General features: G+C 45.7%; 1 protein-coding gene across 1 annotated transcript in view; it reads right to left on the bottom strand.

Annotated features, from left to right (window-relative positions):
• Positions 1-16,362, bottom strand: part of LOC103754951 (SLAIN motif-containing protein-like) — a 22,971-nt gene that overhangs the window by 5,165 nt on the left and 1,444 nt on the right. The window contains exons 2-4 of the mRNA XM_029963751.1: positions 7,384-7,517; positions 5,005-5,145; positions 1,666-1,806 (exon numbers count right to left, since the gene is read on the bottom strand). Coding sequence (XP_029819611.1) covers positions 1,666-1,806; positions 5,005-5,145; positions 7,384-7,517 — 416 coding nt within the window. The remainder of the gene's footprint in view (positions 1-1,665; positions 1,807-5,004; positions 5,146-7,383; positions 7,518-16,362) is intronic.

The following is a 16,362-nucleotide window of genomic DNA, read 5'->3' on the forward strand; positions in this document are numbered from 1 at the left end:
TCTGGGGATGGGCCTGTGCAGGGACAAGGATTAGACTCGATGATCCTTGTGGGTCCCTTCCAACTTGGAATATTCTGTGCTAGTGATTCATTTCACCTTGGAAGGGGGGTCAAGTTAACAACTGTCCTTCTGGAGACACTCAGGGCTCACAGAATCCTTAAACTGGGTCAGTGTCACCCTCATCAGTCCTGTTTCATTCCAGTCAAGAGTTAACATCCAATGCACCTCAACTGCTCCTTATTCCCACACACAAATAACTGAGATTGTGGACCATATATTGCCACCAAGCTCCACTAGGGTAACCAGGAATGGGGGCCTAATTCCCAGGGTGAGTGTTTTAGTTCAATTAATTACACACCCATCAGCATTTCAACAGGTGGAAACAAAGATCTGAAGGTCTGCTCCAATGAAAACATCCCTGTTTTGCACTGACATCTGGGTTATTTAGAATTTATGCCTTTATTCAAGACAAAACACAAGCAACTTTAACAAAAAGCAGCTGTTCCTCACTCCCCTCCCTTCACAATGAAAATAGGAAAAGCTCCCATCATCCTGAGGATGAAGATATTTTCTATTTCACGGGAAACTTTGGAATGTGGCAGGATTTCCTTGGTGCTTTTTTTAAGTGATTGCAAAGCATAAAAAAATGGTCAAGTTTAGAAAGGAAAAGGTGGTTATTTGCTTTATTCACTTGAATACAACTTTTCCTCAGCTGCAAAAAAGTGATGACAAGATCTTCTGTCTTTTGTCCTTTGTCCTTTTTGCTCTCATATCCAAATTCCTAGGTCACAGTAATTTTTTTTTTAATTTATAAAGGCACAGTACTGAAAGTAAATGTTCTCCTAAAGAAAGACAGAGAACTTCATTCTCTATTTCCTGTAAATCAAATTAATGATTCACTTGCACAGAAACACAGCTCCAAGCCCTTTTTCCACCTTGCTCTTCAATTAGGACCTCAGCCAAATTCCAGAAGTCAACAGAAACTTCCCCAGGGATTTAATGATTTTGGAGCCCTGAAATTCCCCCACTCTGGGACACAAACAAGTTCAATTTGCAGAGCTGCCTCTGAGTACTTTACCAGAGCAAAACTTCAATTGTAAATTCAGCTCTTTCAGTTTTAGCACCCCTGAACTCCTGGTTTAACTCATCACAGCAGTGAAAACCCACTTGTATATTAAGTGAAATAAAGAGCTTGTAAAGCTCAGCCCTGCAGAGCTTCTGATTTCAGGCTGCTCAGGAAATCAAATCTTGACATGGAGAACGTTTTGCTGGGTTATTTTTTCACAGCTGGGTCATTTCACATCTGGGTCAGTGCCCCAGAGCAGTCCCAGCACCTGTGTGTGCCCAAAGGAGGGGACAACTGCCACTGCCACCACACAGTCCCTCCTGGAACCTCAGCTGGACTTCAGAGCCAACCTGGCAGGGAGCATTTGTAACATCAAAGGGCATCCACATATTGACAGAGAGGGGGTTTGGATAATACTCTGGATAATCCTTGAGGAGGATGTTGTACCACTGCCACGTTGGCAGTTTGGGTGAGGAGATTTTTCCAGGAAGCCCCTGGGAAAAAATTATTGTTTTGTTGGGGAAAAGGAGAAGAGGAGAAGACTTGGAATCCATCTGGAGCTGCCCAGCTGTAACACAAAGAAGGTGGGGGCCACCTACTCTCTTCCTGAAGGCGTGCCATGACCTGGACATCCGTGAGGTCCTGCAGTTTGTAGCCCATGGAGATGGAGTCGTCCGAGGTGCTCAGCTCGCTGTCCACTGAGGACTGGGAGCTCAGCGCAGAGTGCATGCTCAGGTAGCCTGGGGGGGACACAGAGAACACACAGGCACTCAGACAACCCCCCAAACAGCACAGCATCCAGCCCAGGAATCAACCAGTGCCCTTGGGAAGTTGGGGGATGGCTGTGAGAAATAAGGTGGGAGTTGGGAATCGCTTGAGGACACAACCGTTATTAACCTGCGGTTTTCAGGAGGAATTCTGGGGAATTCTGCCCAGAAGGTGGCAAAGGGACCCCCAGTGGGGGTTTTGAGCTTAGAAATATATTTCAAATATCAGCAATACTGGTGCTTTATCTTGAGAAAAGGGCAGCTGTTGATCTAGAAATCAAGCAGCAAAGTGACCCAAAGCGCTGACCGGGGTGTCGGTGAGTGGCCAGAGGAGCAAAACGATCCCAGGAATAAAAGGGGCAGAGGACAGAACCTCAATCATCAGCTCTGCCCTCTGCTTTTGCAAAGTAAAGCTTACCCTAAATCCCATCCTCCCATTTCCTGAGGTTTATTCTTTTTTTTTTTTCCTCTCATCACAAACCAAAGTCTCTCTTACAGGGAAGGACACAGCTTGCTCATCAAAACCAAACCGGGAGGATCTTCCCACCAGGGAAGTTCTTCCTTTTGAAGGATGATGATAATAATAAAAATATCATCACAATCATCCCTAAGTGCAAACTTTTACCTCTTGGTACTTTTAAATCAAGCAAGTCAGTCTTTTCCTTGGCATAAGAGTTCTGCTATTTGCTGTTGAAATGAGGAGAGAACAAGCTCTGAGCTTTGGGGTACTGGTCCTTCAGCTGTGGGAGGGCTGTGAGTACAGACCATACAACTTACAGAGCTATTTTAGAAGAGAGGACATCATTAATTAACTTAATTAACTCCAAGACAAAGTTGCAATTAGTACTTTATAGGTTGAGACCCACAAGAAGCAAAGTTAAAACACAATCTGCCCAAGATCAGCTAAAGCAAGAGCCCAAGAGTTCTTTACACCTTTTTCAGCTTAAGAAGTAAATCCTGCTCAAGCAGGGACTGAAATAATCATTTAAATAAAATCAGCAAGTAGAGATAAATCAGGAATAAATCAGGCTCCCAGTGTATGGTGTCATTTACCACTGGCTTTTCCTTTAGTTCCCAGTTTTCCTGCCACGTGCTCAGACTGGCAGGCAGTGCCCCCCCTCACTAATGCTCAATAATGGTAAAATAAAGCATTTCTCAGCAAAACCTCTGCAGCCCATCCCTGAGCAGCCCTTTCCAGCTGGGGGCAATTCCAGGACAAAGCAGCAGGTTCCAAATATTACTCTTTCAGCCAGTTTGGATGAGCAGTAACTGCTGACATGGGAAACACAGGTGTAAGTCCAGGTGTAAAATAAATCTCTTCCATGGGCACGGAATAATTAGCTCAATTAACCTCAAATTCCTTGTTTGAAAGGCATCAAGTTTGTCCAGCTTTTCCATTTTTCAAGTTTTTCCATTTTTAGAGAGTTAAGAATAGTTTGGGGTTAAGGTTTTTCAAGCTTCCCAGCTTTTCAGTGACACTTTTTCCAGCTGTAAAATGGTGACTTTGGGAACTTCAGGGTCCATCTGGGAGCGTGTGTTCCACAAACACACACTCAGAGGCCAGACATTCCACCACATAATCCCATTTCTGTCTTCCTGGGCTCAGGAAAAGACAGTGGAAGCAGCTGAAATCAAGCCATCCCTTAGGATGTGGCCCAAGGAACCAGCACAGGTTTCCTGCTGGAATTACCACCACCAGCCAGATTTTTAATATCAGCTTTATAAAAGGCAAAGTTCCCAATTCAGCTCCACGTGTTTAGTTCTGTTGTTGCATTTCAAACCACAGGTCTGGCTAAAAACAGCCAAGGAGGGGCTAAAACCTCACTTTCTTCCTCCAGTAAAGCTGAACTGATTATGGTTTTCAGCAGAGGGCCCACATCTGGATTTTGTCAAAGGGTTTTGTTTAGTTTTTAAGGGAAATTACTGTTAAACATTTCCCATTTGAATGTTTTTCTTAGCAATAAAATCAGATTCGAGTTGGTCAGGTGAAGGGTGAACTTGAAACTCATTTCACACCTGCCCAGGTCACCTGAGAGATGAACTCTCATTATCTCCTGGCCTGTCCCTGCTTGTCCACCAGCACATTTGCAGGGTGAACAGCCCAGAAGCTGCACAGACACTTTTGGTTTTGGGGTGTTTTTAGACACTGATAACCATTTCTGTGTGAAAAGGTTGCTCATCAACCTCATCTTAAACCCAACAAATCAGCTCAGAGGTGTTTCCCTGCAGAGTTCAGCCTGCAAAAATCAGCGCTCTGTGTGTCCTTTTGTTTGGAAAACAGAGATAAGTGTTCCTTTCTGTTTACAGCACATCCCCAAAACAAACCTGCACCTGTGAAAACACCCCCAGGCAACCCTTTCTGCTTTTTAAGAAGGTAAAAAAAAGGTTCGTTTCACATCGAGTTCCAAGGCAAGAGACTGTTAAATGTGCTTTCTTGTTTTCAAACGTGCAAAGCAGGATTTAGCAATTTCCACACCAACCAACCAAGCAGGGAAGGCTCCTTTGATGACAAAGCCAAGAGGCAAAGCAGCTGTGCCAGGAAACAGCAGCAACTGCACCAAGGATAATAAATGAAGCTCCTGGAAGAGGGTCTGTGGCCCCCAGTCTGGAGGACCTTCATTCTCACACCTCCAAACCCCCCTGCCAAGAGGAATTGTGGCTGAGCTGCCTCTAAGGCAGGAAATCTTCCTCCAAACACATTGAAGGCTGAAGGAAAGCTTTTCTTATTTTGCTTTTAGCTGCCCCACTCAGCCAACTGAAAGTTTTACCCTAGAGACTTTTACAACTGCCTGTGACCTGCATGAAAACAGTATTTCCAAAAGAAACTGCCCCAAAGTCTCCCACCAGAAAACTGAGTGACTTTATAAAAAGGTAACACCCACAGACTAGAACATCGTTCAAAAGCAACATTTCCTTTGCCCCAACTGCTTCAAGACCCTTAAAATTAGTCCAATTTAAATATACAGAGAGAGAAAGTTCTAAAATCCCAAAGAAGAACCGACTCCAAGACATTTAAAATGCAAGGAGCTTTTCTCCCACGGAAGGGACACGACCCGGGGGAGTGAGGAACCGAAAAGGAGAAAACCCCCACGGGTGGAGGGGCATCTTTTGGCAACTTTTCCCTGCTCCTCCTTGCATTTTAAACAGCCCATGCTCTATGCCATGCCATACCTGAGCTGCCACAGGTTAGTAGTGCTTTGTTAGTCGATTTGAGGTGCCCAGGAGAGTTTAGTGCATTGCTACAGGAGCCTGGCTCAGAATTCAAGTTGGGAGATGCCAGGGGGCTGCAATACAGGTTTTTCCATCTACTGGCTAGAAGGAAAAATACAAAAAAGCCATAAAAGGTTATCCAACTGTTTATGAAACACAGAGTAAGATAAAGAAACAAGATCTAGAGGTAGCAAATAAGATTTAATGCTGTCATGGTGGGGGGGGGAATTCAAATAAGATGTGTCAGTGACGTGATGTCCCTTCTGAAGAATTCCAAGAATAATTCCTGACAAACTTGGCTTTAAAGGAGCCACATGTTTCAGCAAATTCCAGTGCTGGGCTTCCCAGATGAGTGTTTCCATCAATATTTCCCAGTTCTACTCCCCAGCTTCCCTTTAAAGAACTCCTGGAACTTTATTACTCTGAAGCTGTAAGGATGGAATGGAGGCAGCATTGAACTACCAAAACTGTGCCTTTGGATTAAAGGAGAGCAAATTAATGTGGAAAACCAACTGCTGGAGTTAAATTTATTCAGCACACACACTCACATGGTCATGATACAAGCCAAAGAAGCCTGGGAGCAAAAGTTAGTGCATCCATACTTAGTGGAGGTGGAAAGAGCAGCTACACTACTAAAGAAAATATATCTGTGGATATATTTGTGTATTCCACATGTGGAGACTGTGATCTGGATAGATCCAAGGAGCTGCTGAATTGCCCACAGCACTCAGCTCTCCCCACTCTGAGAATATCAGCTAAGAAAATAATGAAGATTCACCACATAAATACATTTTCTTTTTGATTTCTACCACATAGGTCAGGAGGATTTTAGTTACAAAGAGTAATAAAGCACAACTAAAGCCTGGAATGTTTCAGACAGAAAGCAGAGAGGTGGTTAAATGGATTTTCATTCAAGTTTCTAAGTGCAGATGGTTTATAAAAGCAAATGAAGTTTGTTCTCAAAGTATACTCAGGAATGTCAAGGTTAAACTCAAAAGAAGCCTGAGCACAAACAGTGCCAGACACTGTTAGCAGGGAAAAAAACCAACCCAAACCCCCAAACCAGCGACCTGAGACTCGAAATCCCTGAGGTCAAATGAGTGGTTCAAGGGAAATCAGAATTCCTGCATTCCCACAGAGACAAATCCAGTATCAAAGCCCTGGACAACAAGCTGGGAGTTGTGTTTCCAGCACTTAAGAACAGCCCCAAACTTCCAAAGAAACCCTCCCAAGCCCTCAGTGGCCTTGGCTCTCAGGATTTCAGCCCCTCTTACCCACATGGGGAAGGACAAAGGATGTCCAGCAGCTGCATCCCACTGCTGCAGTTCAGAGGGAGGAACAGAATAAACTCAGTTTTGCCCTAAAGAAAACCCTGCAACAGTTTTAACAGCTCTTCCACCAGGGAAAGGCCAACATGGGATGGATCCTTCCAGGCTCTGGAAAAGCAAACCCCAAAGGCTGAGTGTGGTGATGGGATGTCACCACCCAACACAACACTCCAGGTTTTCATTCCAGGCAGTCTGGATTTCCCCTCAGGATTAAGGGACACAGCCCAAACCACCAGGAAGTGCTTTTAGGGGCTGATAAAACTGGAAGACAAACTTGGTTTGCAAGTGATACAATTTCTTCAAGTTGAATATTTCGTTAGTGTGAGCTTGGAGCAGCAGGCAACTGTTTTATCCTTAACAGCTGGTGAGGGAAAAGGGGGGAAAGGGGAGGGAAAAGGAGGGGGAAAGGAGGGGAGTGGGAAAAAGGGGAGCAAAAAGGGGGGGAAAAAGGGGGGCAAAAAGGGAGGCAAAAAGGGGGGAGCAAAAAGGGGGAGGCAAAAAGGGAGGCAAAAGGGGAGGCAAAAGGGGGAGGCCAAAAAGGGGGAGGCAAAAAAGGGAGGCAAAAAGGGAGCAAAAAGGGGAGGCAAAAAGGGGAGCAAAAAGGGGAGGCAAAAAGGGGGGAGGCCAAAAAGGGGGGAGGCAAAAAAGGGGGGAGCAAAAAGGGGGAGGCAAAAAGGGTGAGGCAAAAAGGGAGGCAAAAAGGGGCGAGGCCAAAAGGGGAGGCAAAAAGGGGGAGGCAAAAAGGGAGGCAAAAAGGGGGAAATGGAGAGAACCATTAGAAACACCCAACAACATTAGGACTTCTCCTAAGGAAAAAAGCTGCAATCCCAGTTTCCTGGCATTCCCTCCCCCTCTCCCCCAAAGCCTTATTTTTCCTTCACACATTTCTTTTTTCCCCATTCGAAACATTTCAATATTCCAACCTTTAAAAACTCCGGAGCCTGAAAGCAGGGGGATCCCTTTGGCAGCTGTGATTGTGAGCACACTGCAAAGAGAGCCCAGCTGGGGTTACCTTGGTCCAGCCTGTTGATGAGGGTCCTGCAGGCTGCCTCGATCTCGGGGCTGGGGTTATCCAGCACCTGCCGGCACCACTTCAAGGGGGAGGATGTTTTCTCCTCTGCAGACTTCCTTGGGGACACATAGAGCCTTTAAAGGATTCAAAGGACACAGGGGGAGGGAAAAAAAAAACATGCTCTTTAATTCCAAGTAGGATTTGTCAGAATACACCTTGCAGATGAGAAGAATTCTGAGTTTAAATTGGGTGTTAGGGACTAAGAGACAGGAAAATTCAAGGGGCTGCAGAGAAATCTCACAGCCCTGCAGGACAAGGTTCCAGCCTGGGCTGGAATACTCTGCTATTATTAATTATTATTAATAACATTAGAGTATTATTAACACAGTCACCTGTCACCCCTCCACTCCCCCCTTCCAAAAATCCACCTCCTGCCAAAGGCAACAAGGCTGGGAGGTGCTTTAGCTCGAGCTTCCAGGAGTCTAATTGTGGTATTTTTGGGTCAAATCCCTCTGGATATTCCAGCTGTTTGGCACAGCTGTCTCCTCACAGCAGCTCTGAGGCACAGGAAATCTGCCCATTCACAGATTTCAAGGATTTAAGAACTTTCAGGCAGTTGGGGAGTGTGACTGTGTGTTATCTCCCTGTTTTTTCCTCTAAGATTTAACCATTTTAGAGTCCTGGATCACTTACAAAGGATTATTATTGCATTTCCAAAGTCCAAAATTTCTCTGGAGAAAGGTCAAAGGCCAGAAGAGCCTTTGCTATAAAACAACTCCAGTGTTTTATTTACATGTCCCACATTTGTATTTTTAAAGGTAAACCCTCCCCCTGCACCAACAAACAGCAGCTCCCTGGATTTTAACCTTTTTGCTATTCAAAAGTCATAAAGGGGGGGGGGAATCAGTCCTGTGTAAATAAAAAAGTGTTTTAATGTAATATAATAAATATTAAATAAGAGAAATGAAATTTTAATTGAATAAATTCATTAATAAATTAAATAAAAACAATAAAAGTGGGTTTAATTCTTGCACATCACTTAGAGAACACCCTGGTGCAGAGGGCAGTGAGACCTCGACCTAGATCTGGAATTAGACAGTCTTTAAGGTCCTTCCCACCCCAAACCCTAATGGGATTCTGGGATTTGAGGACATGGAGTCTGGCTCTGGGGTCCTCCCCTGGGCACAGCTGATCCTTCAGCACCAAGAATTCCCACCCCCAGGCCTCCTGGGAGAGACAGGAGTTCTTCCAGGCCCCCAGGGCTGCTGGGTTTGCCAGCCCTCCCTCCCCTGCTGTGACCTGTGGTGGGGACAAAGAACCCACCAGCCAACTCCCTGCAGCCACCCTGGAGGATTGCCAGGGCTCCCAAAGGCTCATCCCACACTGCTGTGCCCACACTGCCCTCTCAGCAGTGCAAAAGCCAATATTTAAGCATAAAAGGACCATGAGGGTGGTGTTAAGACTCCAAGGACTGCCTGCATGTGCTTCAGCTGCCTCCTGCTCTCTCTCCCAGCGACAGCTCTGACGTCCTGCAGCGAGGTAGGGTGAGTCTTTCTGCTCCAGTTACTCCCTCTCTGACAGACTCTTCATGTTCAACCCCTAAAATGCTCCTTTCCACACCAAAACTAGCACGAAACAGCAGAAATTTCAGTCATTCTCCCCTTCCCTTCTGAAAGCTCTCGTGTTTAAAGGACACACTGTGGGGCTCTCAGTCACAGCACTGCCTGGCCAAAACAGCACAAACCCACAACCTGGAGACTTAAAATGCTGTACAGGCAGCCAAATGTCTGGCTGACCTACTGCCCTGTCTCCTGTCCTGTATCCAGGTAGGGAGAAGTATGGAAAAAGTCCATCTAAAAGCTCTACTGATGCAGCAAATTGTCTGAGACTCCCAGGAGTGTGGGGCTCCCAGCTGGAGCACCTCTGTGTGCAACAGCTCTCCAAATACTCTCTGTCACTTGTGGGAGGTCATTATTCCCTATTTATTGCCTCCTGACACTCCACTCATGACTTTCCAGCCAGATCCACCTTTTTCAGGGAGCAGAGATTCAGCCTCTTCACTCCTGTCTCACACAGAAGCTTTTCCATGCCAAGCTTTACACGAAACCACAATCAAATCATAACAAAAAAATCCAACAGCCAATTTGCTCCTGCCAAAAGAAACGTGAACACAAATATTCCTGAATCTCCAAAGGTACCTTTTCAGCAAAGACCACCCCCCCACATCCCCCCCCCAAGCATTTCTTCAGGGAAAAATGAGCATTACAAACCACTCAGATCCAATAAACCACGGGAAGCAAACAGGGCTCCTTCCCTCTGGATTTCTTTTACAGTTCAGACCACGAAAGGAGCAGTAAAACCATCAAACAAAAAAAGAGGCCAACAGCCTCCTTAGGGCAGGTCACGCTGTTCTTCCCAGATTTTAGGTTAAGGGAGAAAATCCTGCTCTACTTCAGCAGTCCTTGTTCCTCCCAGCTCCTTCCATGGCTCTGAGTGTGTTTGTTCCCAGCAATATCCCAGCTGAGGATGGAACCTTTTCCTGTCTGCCAGAGGACTCTCATTTCTCAGCTGACAAGAGATGCTTTCACTCACAATTTCCCCCAAACTCAATCAAGTAACACAGTTTTTTTCAGAGCACCGACAGGCATCTGATAAAATCAGAGGAATTCTGGTTTGATTTCATGGCATCAGGTTCCCTGGTTTCATATTCCCAGTTGGATGTATTGGGGTTTTACTGCAGAAATTATGAGATTTTCTCCAGCTGCTGAGAGGAAACCTTTAGATAAAATATCTTTATTTTCTGCTGACTGATGTTTGTGTTTTATTTTCCCCCCACACGAGGTATTTTACAACAAACACCTCTGGTAAAAGCCAAGTGGTTGTAGATTTTTCCTCCATTAAGACTGCAGGCACTCAAAAATAATCTGTGGGACTCTCTGCACGTTATTCTGACATAACCCAAAGTGCTGAAAGCAAAGCATCTTCTAGAAATACTATTTTTCTTTTGGAATTGACATCACAGGAGGATTTCATGGCTGCTATTGTCTGATTTTGAAATTGCTGCTCCAAATAAAGACCCCCCAGGAATGTAGGAAATGCTACAACTTTCTCAGCTTCACAGTGCACCGAAAAAAAGCACCTTCACAATTAAATAACACATCAGAGCACTTCTAAGAGTGCAAAAGTCAGGATGGGCTCAGAATTTCAGACCCCCATCACACAGAATAGCCTATAAATGCTAAGAAGAGAATTCAGGCTGCAGAAAGCTCCAGAGCCAGGACATGAGCAAATTAAACTGAGCATAAAGTGAAGCTCAGTTTGGAGCTTGGTTTATTATACATCTTCCACAGCACTTGGCACCAGTGGCTGCAGCAGTTCCAAAAATGGCAAACACTCCTCTGATTTTCAAACCTTTGAGTTACACACTGGGCAAGGAGAGAGACCTGAGGCAGCTAAATGTGTTTAGAACCATTCAGGTTTACAAGATACACCTCCATAAAGTACTAAAAGGCAGCTGAGTTCCTCTATAAAGCACAGATTTCAAACAGGTAACACATTTATTTTCCTTTCCTTTCCATATCAGGCTCCAGAGAGTTCACTGTCAGATTTATTACTGTGCTTTGCTGTTCTAATCTCCAATCTAAACACTCCCGCTGAACAGAAATACCAACACAGACAAGGCACAGCCAGACAACACAGTCCAGGTCCTGAAGTGAGAGAAACACCAGAGGGAAAAAAGGAGAAAGATCCTGTGGAGAACACTCCACACAAAAACATCCTGAGCTTTGAGACTTCATTCCCAAGAAAGACAAGTCAGAAAGGAGGGAAAAAATGATACTGCAAAGACACTTTCTCGTGTCCATGGAGGGACTAACCCTGCTGAACAAACCCCCAAAGACACTCTCATGTCCATGGAGGGACTAACCCTGCTGAACAACCCCCCAAAGACACTCTCATGTCCATGGAGGGACTAACCCTGCTGAACAAACCCCCAAAGACACTCTCATGTCCATGGAGGGACTAACCCTGCTGAACAACCCCCCAAAGACACTCTCATGTCCATGGAGGGACTAACCCTGCTGAACAAACCCCCAAAGACACTCTCATGTCCATGGAGGGACTAACCTGCTGAACAACCCCCCAAAGACACTGTCTCATGTCCATGGAACACTAACCCTGCTGAACAACCCCCCCAAAGACACTTTCTCATGTCCATGGAGGGACTAACCTGTTGAACAAATCCCCCAAAGACACTTTCTTGGGTCCATGGAACACTAACCCTGCTGAACAAACCCCCCAAAGACACTGTCTCATGTCCATGGAGGGACTAACCCTGCTGAACAACCCCCCCCAAAGTGGAGGGACTAACCCTGCTGAACAAACCCCCCAAAGACACTTTCTCATGTCCATGGAACACTAACCCTGCTGAACAAACCCCCCAAAGACACTTTCCTGTGTCCATGGAACACTAACCCTGCTGAACAAACCCCTCAGATCTGGTCAGTCAGTCCCAGCAGCTCCAAGGACTGAACCAGTTGAATTCCCTGACCTGGCCAACAGTTGCCACGAGGATCAAAAGGCACCTGGGGGGACAAGTCCAGAGCTGAGTGTTGGTGCTGAGCAGCATCTGCAGCACATCCAGAGCCTTTTCTCCACCTCTCTGGCACCACAACTGAGCAATTCCCCTGCCCACCCCTCGTTTTCCAGCAGTGGAAAATGTCCAGGGAGACAAGGCCTGAGCACCTCCCTGAGGGCTCAGTCACAGCCTCTGCCAGCAGAAGGAAGTCACCAGGAATTCAGGCCCTGCTTTGCCCTCAGTGCCACAGGGGCAGGGAGGTTTTCCTTTCCAGGTGACTCTGCAGGGAAGGTGGGTCTGGGAATGCTCCCAGGAAGCTGCCCAGAGGGTTTGGAAGGAGCTCAGAGGGTGTCCCAGCGAGGCAGATGTCACACATTCCGTGTGTCACATCACTCAGGAAACGTGCTCCTCACACCAGAGCCAGGGGATAAAGGACCTGGACATTATTTAATGCTAAAAACACCTGGAGAAGGTTGGAATAAAATGAGCAGGCTGAGAAAACAAGACCCTGCAAATTGCTGCTTTTAAGTCTCATCCAAGTTCCCAGCAGAGTCCTGTCACAAAGAGAGATCCCAGGGAAACAGGGCCTGGGGAAGGTACAAATCCAGGGAGTTCAAGTTCTCCCCCAAATTAGAGGCACAAGGTGATGTGTTGGTGTAATTTCTGGATTTTGTGCAGGAGGTTTTCCAGAATTTCTATCAGCCAACAGCAATTATATCTCCAGTACTGAATTAAAAACCTTAAAACATGAATATAGAAGGTCACTGGACATGGGGTAAGGCTGAAAACAGCAGGAAAATCCAGGGAACACCAGGGAACTCCCAGGAAACTCCTAAGGAGTAATTCTTGGAGCAAACCATGCTCCTCCTCCCTACAAACACTAACTCAAGGGCACCCCACTTGAACATGGATTCAAGCAGGAGACAACAAAACACTGAGCTAAAGGCAGCACAACTTGTCAGTGAAAGGTTTTTGGGAATGCAAACTGTGCAAGGCATGGCTGTAGCAGCAACACAGGGGTTCAGAGGGACAGAGGTTCCTTCTCCTCCTCACCCCACAAAAAACAGGCTCCACACTGGGCTGAGCAGACCTGTGCATTCACACCCACACCCTGAAGATTTCATGTATCCCTCCAAAAAGGAGCTCTGGAATTTAAAGGAAATGTAAAGGGGTTCTGTGAGATGGGTTTGTGTGGCTGTTGGGCTGTGTTTTGTGGTGGTTTTTTTAAAGAAGGCCCACGTTAAAGCACAGGCAGCTTCACCACCAGGATCAACAAAGGGCAGACACAAACACAGGCCTGGTTCCTTCCAGCAAGGAGAAAACCTGGAGTTGTTCAAGGTGAGGCACGGACAGAGTCTGGTTCTCATCCCATCAGAGGGGATGGAGGCAAAAATCCAGTAAAAAAGGGGAAGAGTATTGAAAAAATTTAAGGTTTTCACTTTTGCTATTTCTTGATCTCTCTCTCATCTCTTAACACGTTAATAAGCACATTTTATAGTCCAGAGGGGGATGGAATTTGAATCATTTCATCTTAACTCCGAGTCAAAATTCTCTCTCCCAAGTCTCACCAGGAAAAGGAACATCCCTTGGTCTGTTCAGCTGGAGCAGAGACTGAGGGCAGAACTCCTGGGGGGCTGCAGCTTCCTCACGAGGGGCAGCAAAGGGGCAGCTCCAACCTCTGCTCTGTGACGGACAGCCACCAGGAAGGCTGGAGCCTGTGTCAGGGCAGGGTCAGGTTGGATCTCAGGCAAAGGTTCTTCCCCCAGAGGGTGGTTGGCACTGCCCAGGCTCCCCAGGGCAGTGGGCACAGCCCCAAGGCTGCCAGAGCTCCAGGAGGGTTTGAACAACACTCTGAGGGACAGGGGGGATTGTTGGGGTGTCTGTGCAGGGCCAGGGGTTGGGCTGGGTGATCCTGGTGGGTCCCTGCAAACTCAGGAGATTCTGTGATTCTCTGAACAAAACACCAAACAACTAAACCCCCACAGGGCACGAAACCCAGCAAACTAAACAGACAGAAAATCACAACTCAACTCCTACTGCAGGGAGCACCCAGGAATGGCAGACACTGAGGAAGACAAACAGGAACATATCTGGTTTGTCCCCTCCTGTCTGGATAACAGCCCTCCCAAAGCAGCTCAGGAGCCCGAGGGGAGCATCACAGCCAACTGCCCAGCGTGGAAAGCCCAGTTCCACCTGATTGGGCCTCCAGGATATTTACAATTTTGAGCAGCTATTTGAGAAAGGGCCCTGAGGAAGCAAGTGAGGGCAGAGTTACAGCTGTGGGTGGGGGGCACTGCCTCGGGTTTCACACCAGCTCAGGCACTGCCACGAGCTGTTAAAAACAAAGCCTCACATTTGCTGGAGCTGCACACAAACAGCTGCAAGTTGCAGCCAAATACACCAAATAATTCCAATTATTTGTGCAGGAATTGAGACTCCACCTGCACCCCCAGAGAAGCCCTCTGAGCACTCCATCCATCTCCCAGGGCTTTGGCTGTTCCCAACCCAGATGGAGTGGCAAAAATCCACACTAGAGGTTTCCAACCTGCTAAGAAGTGACAGGGTGAAAGCACAATATCACCATAAAAATTACCTTCCAGAGATTTTTAAATTCTTTAAAGTAATTACCTTAAAGTTGGCACCTGTTTCTAAAACTAGAACGAGGAAGATGTGAGATGTAAAATGTCTCTTTTTGGAAGTTTCCCACTCCTGGACCCCTGTTCTGAAGTGGAAACACTTCCAGACCTTACAAGAATGCAAAATGAATTCTCAGTATTCTTCCAGGTGTAAAACATCACCTCTAAAAATTAAAGAGCTCACCAGCAAAAAGGACTGGGCTTGTTACAATTTATCAAGTCAGTGACAGGAAACAAACAAAGCCATTTTCAAATATCAGAAAGTATCTGAGTGCACATGATATGTATCAACATCAGCTACAGGGTTTTTTCCTTATGTATAATATTAAAAACACAACAACAAAGTCAGCTATTCCCTTTGACTGCTCAACTTCCATCCAGGCAGGACAAAATTCCCCCAGTCAGCAAAGCCACCTTATTACAGCTGATCCTAAATCCACAGATTAAGGGGGTTTTGTTGGGTTTTTTGGGGTTGTTTTTTTTTGTTTTGTTTGGGGGTTTTTGTTTTGGTTTTTTTGTTTGTTTTTGTTTGTTTGTTTTCTTTTTTTTTTTTTTGGAAAAAAACCCCCTCTCCTCCACCCAGTTTTTTGGTTCTTGCTAAGGGAATGCATCAATACCTGGATGGGAGATGTGTTCCTGGTGAGGATTTGGGGGATTTGGCAATAGGCACAGGCACACAATACTGATTATTCCTTCCCCACTTTCAGAACAAGAAGTCATCATTAAAAAGAGCTCCTGGTTCCACCACGTTTGTCTGACAAGAGGAAAAGGGAACAGATGGAAGAGATGCAGAATAATCAAAGGTAATTTATGGCAACAGCACTTGCACAAGTGCTTTGTATCATCACATTATCCAGCTCCTCAAGGCACCTCTTTTCCACATGTCACCCTCTTCCAAGAAAACACAGGAAACAAACCCACAAAGATCCTGCAAGGTTTGGAAGGAAAGGTACCTGGGAAAGAAGGATTTCTTAGTTTAGGTTAAAGAACTGAGCTCTGGGCACAGGATCTCTCCTGATGGCACTGCAAACAATTCCCTGCCTGGGCAAATCCCAGGCTCAGAGTCTGAAGAATCTCTCTTGTCCTATATAAACATGAATATAAAACTGGCTGCTCTCATTAGCATGGAAATAATAAAGCCTGCCTTCCAAATTCAACTTGTTAAATATATTCCCCTTATTTATTTATAAGGAATCTGCTCAAAATGCTGTTTAGAAATGCTGAAGAGTTTCAGGGATCAAGTTAGAACCAGTACTTGGATTTTAAAAAATAAGCTTGCATAGGAAAAAAAGAATCCTGTTTTAAATAGAACCTTGAATTCAGGCTTGAGTTGATGGCATTACCTCATTGAGCCCCACTCCATTAACACAAACTTTATCTTCAATTTAACAGCTAATGAAGGTTTGGGTTGGATTCAGCAGGGCTGCCCTCGTTGCCAGATTCATCTGGCTACACAAATGTGAACCCAATTTGCAGAGCCCTGAGGCTTCAAAGTCTTCAAAATTGAGAAAATTAATAAAAAAAAAATGAGGAAATGAAGGTAAAATCCCAAGTCACAGCTATTGCATGAGCTGGGATTAGACTGAAACTTTAAATTTCCCTTGCCCTTGCTGATTTATAAGACAGGTTCTAAACAAGGCTGCTGGTGGAGGGGAGAGTCCCACAGAGCCGGGTCAGCTCAGGATTACATCATTGATCTGCTTCAGTTCATGTCTCTGAACAAAAGAGATGGTTCACTGCAAAGAAACAGCCTTCAGGAAAGGGAAA

The sequence above is a fragment of the Manacus vitellinus genome, unplaced genomic scaffold, assembly GCF_001715985.3.
Source record: "Manacus vitellinus isolate BGI_N305 unplaced genomic scaffold, ASM171598v3 scaffold_62_pilon, whole genome shotgun sequence".
In the NCBI taxonomy this organism is placed as follows: Eukaryota; Metazoa; Chordata; class Aves; order Passeriformes; family Pipridae; genus Manacus; species Manacus vitellinus.